Consider the following 6,945-nt stretch of genomic DNA (forward strand, 5'->3'; position numbering starts at 1 on the left):
ATTTTGATATACAGAATCCTTCATGTAGTCTTAGAAACCCTTACCATGATTCCAAAGTGTAAAAATTCTGAAAATTACAATTTTTTTGCGTTGGTAGCAAGCTCATTTGTGGGAAACAATGTGGAGTGACCAGAGCTACCATGACTTTCTATTCATGCTCTGCTGTGGATCTACCAGTGTGTTGGATGTTGTCCCCCACCACAGCAGGGCTATTAAAGTATCAGTGTGTGGGTCTTACCTGTCAGAAAGGCAAAAGGAAAAATATCTGAAATCTGAGCGCATCTGGCCTGAAAGGTTTCAACTAACAGACTGGATGTACAAACATTTGCCAATGATTTCTGTTATTGAAACCTTTTGAAGTTAGATGTTACATGGGTTTCTCCTCTATACTCCCTGTGTGATTTAAGATTATACATGAGGCCCTCCCTGGTGGCGCAGCGGGTTAAAGCACAGCACTGAGAATCTAAAGCCGCTTCCGCATGAGTTCGATTCCCGCCTGCCTCGGAGGTGACCACATGGCGTGGCAGACCTCTCCTGACCAGCCCGCTGCTCCCCTCAGCAGTGTACTTCATCGATCTGCCTGTTATGCTCCCCACTGTCTCTGGTGAAGCCTCTCACCGCCCCTGAGCCTCTGGCCTGTACCCCAGTTCTGTATACACAAATAAATAAATATTTTAAAAAAAAAGATTATACATGAATGCATTGGGACAGTAAAAGTTTACCTTATTTGTTTTTTCTTTTATTTTTACATAGAAGAACTGGGATGTAGGTCACAGGTATGGGGAGGAGGGGAGTGAGAGGCCTCAACAGAGACAGAGTGGGGAGCGGAACAGGCAGATCTACTGAAATCCACTGCTGAGGGGAGCAGCAGGTGGGACAGGGGAGGTCTGTGCCAGGTGGGTCAATTGCCCCCCCTCCCCCCAGGGTCTCCAACTCAGGCAGTAGAGGTGAGAATGCTGACATTTAACCCCTGGGCCACCAGGGAGGCCCTAAAGCTGACTGTAGTTGAATGTTTTTAGTTCTTATTTTGACACCTGGTGACCTTGGATCATCAAAAGACAAATGATCTGAGCAGCATACTTGGGTTTTATTTACTGCTTGTTTAATCACTAGAGACTCCCTGAGGAAGGAAGGAGACTGTTGAGGAGCAAATACAAGACTAATTGATATGGATATTAGGCAGCAGCACTTGTAAGGCAAGAGAACAAACCTCCCAGGTTAAATGGGGAGAGATTTAAATAAAACTCAATGCTTTGATCTGCTCCTAAGAATTGTTTTCACCCTTTCAAGTTATATGCTTATACTGACCTGAGGAGCAGTCAGGCAAAATACTGTATTTGCAAGCCTGTGGTTTAAGATGGTTTTGTCTCTATTTTTTCTCCCTTCAGGCTCTGAGTTATACAGGTAGCCGCCTGAAAGTCCACTTGCCCAGTTTAGTAGAGAGTGAAATCCTGAAAGAGGATGGATCCATAATTAAGAGGTTTGGGTTAGCATGGGGTGATGGTTTAACCACTAACACTTTAAAAAAGTTTTCCAGTGTAAAATAAGAGTTGAGCCCACGCAAGCCCACAGCCCTTGGGCACTGCGGCCTCTCCTGCACTGTAAGGCTTCTGTGGAGGGACTGGCCCCGTCAGCATGCAGTATCCTGAGCACCCTCGCGAGGCCTTCAGAGTGGCACGCAGTGCCAATTTACTCCTCCCTCCCTGGGTGTAGCAAGTTCTCAGTCTCTTGAAGGGCACACAGCCCAGCTGTTCCATTGTGATGATGGATTTGGAGAGCAGAGGAGGACGAATCCAAGCAATTACTCACCATTTCATCTGTGACGTTTGCTTTTAGCTTAGTCTTAGTACATCTTCGCTTTCACAGTAACATGCATTTTTTTTTAACACAGTTCTGCATGTGGATGGCAAATAACACATGCTTGAGTTTGATACCCATGAACCTGAATCTGTGCATTGATGCTGAAACCTGGGTCTTTAGTAGTTCAGAAGATGTCAAGGAAGTGGTGAGCATAGAAAGGCTCTCCACTGTGTAAAATCTCTACACTCTTCTCTCTCTCGGCCATATTTAGCAGCGCTGTATGTATTCATAAAATGTTCTCAGCTGCGCAGTGAAAAGAAAGACACAATGGGAATTCAAGTTACTCTTGTGCTGTTCACCTCATTGAAAAGAAGAGCAAGATTGTCATTTATAGTACGCTCCGAAGCTAATTTTAGTCCATAAAACATAATAATTAGAACAGTGAAATTAAAGGTTCTGTCAGGATCCCGCCCTCCAGTCACTTGTGAAAAACAGCAGTAGCTAGGAATTTAAAAGAGCATAATTGCTCACAGAACTTGAAAAGTGCTGCATGAATTAAGGAGAGAGTGTTTTGCATAGACTGAACTTTGAAGTCACTCAGACGAAACCACACCAACCAGGCACATGCTAGCATCATGCTGTCCTAAGTCTGCAAGGACGGAGAAGCCATTCCATACACATCCTCAGCTCAGCTGGTGCATCTGCAGCCAGGGATGCAGACAGTGCAGTGTGATTCCACAGAGACAGCTTTGGGAGTCTGTCTGACGCTTACTAAGGACGTATCTTCCCAGCTGCTGCTTCCTAGTCTGCATCTAAGCTCAGCCCTGGCTCCCGTCATTCATTGACAGGTGCATATTCCTAAACACATCCATCATAAGAAGTGGCACACACCCCTGGCGATGTCCTGTCACAGAGAGGAGTGTCCTTACTTACCCCTGACCTCTTATGCCCTGATATCAGTGCCATAAGGTTTCTGCTCATTCTTGGCAGAAACAGTCAGATAGCTGCCTTTGGCGCAAGGGGAAAAAAAGGATGATAAACAAATATCAGAGAACATTATCTGACTTGAGCCATTGGGTCCACGTGTGACCTTTTTATCAAGAGGAACAAATGGGAGTCCATTTTGATATACAGAATCCTTCATGTAGTCTTAGAGAGAAGGGACGAGTAAGAGCAGAGAGAAGCAAGGAGGATGAAAACACAGATGTGGGAAAGAAGATTGAAAGCATGTTGGCTAAAGCAAGGCACAGCTTAAAAATTCGCAGCGCTCTGAAATGCAGGATAATGATAAGGGTAGCCCATCGACAGAGCCTCCAGCCCTAGACCTAAGAATCCTTCAGGAAAACGCAGGGCAGAGCTACAAATTGATCATGCTGACAGTGGTTTGAGGTGGAGATGAGCCAAGACACTGGTTTAAATGCAGACTCTGTATCTTGGCCTCACTGCATGCTAACGGTGCTGGTTTTTATTTGGCATTGAGTCAGTGCTGAGATGAAGTTTCCTTGTTTGTTGTAATAAACATGCCTGGCACTGGAAATATGCTCCAGTTGTGGACTGAGGAATTGTTTTTACAAGCAGAGAGCGAGAAAAACTGAGAGTAAACAAAAGACCGTGTAATCATTTTCAAGGAGGGCTGTGGGAAGATGATAGTACAAAGTGTAACCCTACCTCATAGTCACCGTCCTCAAGAAATCACCAGTCTGAGGAGGGAGCTGTAGATAGTTCTGCGGCCACAGGTGACATGAAACAGGCAAAGTGCCGAGGATGCTGGGAAGACAGGGCAAGGATTAGTCTCTCTGTTTTTTTCTTTGTCCCCTCTGTCTTCTCCACCATTGCCACAGAAAGTTTGAACCTTCATCCGTTATTGGCAGTCCCTTTCCTGTAATATTCCTGGATAACATTCCAGTTTTTAAAGATCTGTCAAGGCACATTGGAACGTCAGAACATTTTTTGAGAAGTTGGCATCAGGGTGTGCCTCTGCGGACTAAGGTGGCAGCCAACAAATTTTAAATGAAATAGACTAGCTGAATGAATCCCACTTTAAAGTGGAAAGGATTTTGTTTCCCATCCAAAAAGTACTTATGGAATCACTACTTCACTATGAACTAAGTTATTTTAAATCAGGGCACCTGCACCAAAATACAGCTAATGTCACGGTTACTTTTGGAGCGCATCATACTAAAGCTTGATTTAGTATTTCTTCAAGATAAAAGCATGCCTTATTCCAGATCACATTTTTTTCAAAAGCTTGCCAATGATTTGATAGGAAAGCATGTGTAACAGAAAGACCTGGAAAGATGGCTGTAATTGTACTCCCGTCTGGGTGTAGAAACATCTAGAAGTGAGACAGGAAGGACTTTGACATCGTGGTTACCCCCATGCTGAAGACAGAGCATAATTCTCTCTTGTCTGATTCCTCCAGGACAACAATGAGTAAGGCCAGCACACAGAAGAAGGCTGTGGTGAAGGACCAGCATGGAAAACGCATTTACCTGGAGCACCTGGAGGATGTACCGGAAGCACTAGACCAGGACGACCTCCAGCGTGACCTCCAGCGCCTCCTTCGGCATTTCAGCAAGGAGGACTTCAAGCAAGAGGCCAAATGAGGGGCTGCCCAGTTCTCACCCCAGAAACCACATTCACTCAATATGCAACTTCCCGTTTTCTCTAGCAGAGTGACCTGTCAGGCCTAATCTGCGAGGTACCTGGCCGTTCCACTTTTAGCAAATACACTGCGTTTTATTTCAGTTTCCCCCCTCCTCTTTAACTGTAAGCTAATTTGTGACCAAAGATAGCGTCCCTCATTCTGGATGCTGTATCCACTTCCCTGCTGGGTCTGTGCTAACCTGGGAACTGGCCACCCGTTCGTTCTTGGCTTCTGCACAAGCTCCATGGACACCCATTCGTCGTCAGAACTTCACCGACAGACCTCTTCAAGTGACGGTATCTCGGAGTCTCTCGGAGGGACGTCCGTGTACAATGTAAATAGCTAAAATGCTCAGACGAACGACACGTTAAAACTTAAACCACTGCCTATCATAACTACACTGGGCATCAAGGAATAAAACGCCTCTAGAAATGGCTGGACCGTGGTTCACCAAGATATTGCTAACACAATCGATTGATAACACAGTTCTACTGCAGAGAAGCACTTCAGACCTACCATGTCCTTAGAACTTCCAGAGTAGCCATGGCTCCTAGTTACACATGGATTCCTAACCTCCAGGAGCTCCCCTAACTACGCCCTGGTGCTGGTGCGGGCCAGCCATGGTTTCGAACTCTTCCCCCAGCCAGTCTGAGGAGGGCAGGAAGGGAGCAGACGGCGAACAGCAAATCAATGTGGGAGCTGCTGGGAGCTGCGTGCTCTGCTCACAGGTCTTTTCAGGTCTTTTCGATTTTGAACATGTTGGCAGGGTATTTTAAAAAGCTATAACTACTGTAGTTTTTCCAGTTTTCATTGCTGCTTTAGCAAACCACGCTGTCTTATTGGTGGTACCATCTTCAGGCCACTGCACTGTAGATAACTCATTGGAAACGAGATTGATCTACCACACAAAAGGATCAACTCCTCCCGCCATGTTGGCGCAGTTTCTTTTTCTCCCCCCCCACGCCCCACTCAGTTTATATCTTCTCCGATACCTGCATGGAGCGTTTAAGACATGAGACCCACTCTCAAACCCCTCTTCCGATCTCATTTACGAACGGGTTTCATTCTTTTGACCCGGAAGCAAGCACTTTTTCAATGTTTCAGCTCAGTCTGTTTTTTTAGCCGCAGACAAGGTTGAGACATCCTGACAAATTCGGTCTCGGTGAACATTTTTTGGTTTATTTATTTGAAATCCAAACTCCCTTGGGAACCCTGAAGTGCGTTTGTGCATTTTCCTGTTCGTTTGTTTCAAAGAACGGACTTGAATCATCTGAGTGATTTCCAAGTCCGCTTCCTTATTTCTCTAGTGATTGAAGCTGTGTAGCATTTTCACATATATATATTCACAAATATATTCCTATAAACAGTATACAGTTTGAATCAGTTATTTGTTAAAGAAAAGTATATTCAACAAAGACGAAATTAAAAACAACAGCAACAAACACCAACAGTCCCAGAGTCTCTCCTCCAGGGCTTGAATGATTTCCAACTCGATCCGGTCTTTTCCTGTTGTGCAAAAGTGACTCGTGGCTCTAAATGTCCAGAACAAATGCGACAAACAATGGTTCTTCATCATGTCAAGTAACGATGCCAAGAGAGAACATTTCCCAGGAGGGAGGTTCCCCACAAGCTGACTCTTCCTAAGCCTCGGATGCTAGCACTTTCTGGCAGTTAGACGGGAAATCAAGCTTCCCGGGACGGCCCTTGTGCCCATGGGCCACGGTGACGCTTCGTTAGACACACCACGGCCTGCCTGTCAATACCTTCACGGGAGCTCCGGAAAAGCATACTGTCGTGTTCCTTGCAGTGCAGATGATGTCTGTGTAACAACATAATGGTTATTCACCTTCTTTGATTTTGATTTTTGCTGTGTAATCAAAAAAACTTGAATACTGTGAGAAGAAGTGAATTTTCAGTTGATGAATCAGCATCTTGTTCCCATGGTGATAACACTAATTGAATATATCTATGAGGGCATGTATTAGTTAATGGAAAAAAAAATACAGCACTAACAATACATAGCTGCAATGTGTACAATGGCTGATTTAACTCAATAAAATGTACAAGTGTTCAGTGTGGCAACCGTGATTTGTTCTTCTTTATCTCTGGCCTGTGGTTTTGGGAGAGAAGAGATCAGATGAGAAACTTGGAAGATTGTAGAAAACGGAAGGTTCATTTTTCTGCCTGTCATTAAAAAGGCAAGATGTTATCATCTCTACTTTAGAATTGGGAATATTTTCACTGTAAGATGGTAGCCTTTGCATTTACCGACAAGGGGGAAATAGAGTGAATGAATTGTTGGAAAAATGAAGGAATTGCTTTAAAATAACCTAATCAGCTGAACTCCTTAAATAAAGGATACTTAAAATCGAGAGAGAGAGACCCCCAAGCCAAAAGAAGACCCAACAGCTTTTGTCTTGTGTTAACTTAGAATGCCCAACATTGTACTAGGTGGGGGTGGCGTGGGGGGGGGAGGGTGTGAATGGACTGGAAGGGGA

At 44.7% G+C, this 6,945-nt stretch overlaps 1 protein-coding gene across 25 annotated transcripts in view; it reads left to right on the forward strand.

Moving 5' to 3' along the window:
• Positions 1-6,529, forward strand: part of ANK2 (ankyrin 2, neuronal) — a 493,620-nt gene extending 487,091 nt beyond the window's left edge. For all 25 annotated transcript variants that reach the window (XM_012727793.1, XM_012727798.1, XM_012727801.1 and 22 more), the window contains one exon: positions 4,223-6,529. In XM_012727793.1, coding sequence (XP_012583247.1) covers positions 4,223-4,237 — 15 coding nt within the window. In that variant the 3' untranslated portion in view covers positions 4,238-6,529. The remainder of the gene's footprint in view (positions 1-4,222) is intronic.
• The last annotated feature ends 416 nt before the right edge of the window (positions 6,530-6,945 follow it).

The sequence above is a fragment of the Condylura cristata genome, unplaced genomic scaffold (genome assembly GCF_000260355.1).
Source record: "Condylura cristata isolate star-nosed mole 26May11 unplaced genomic scaffold, ConCri1.0 scaffold00021, whole genome shotgun sequence".
NCBI classification, from domain to species: Eukaryota; Metazoa; Chordata; class Mammalia; order Eulipotyphla; family Talpidae; genus Condylura; species Condylura cristata.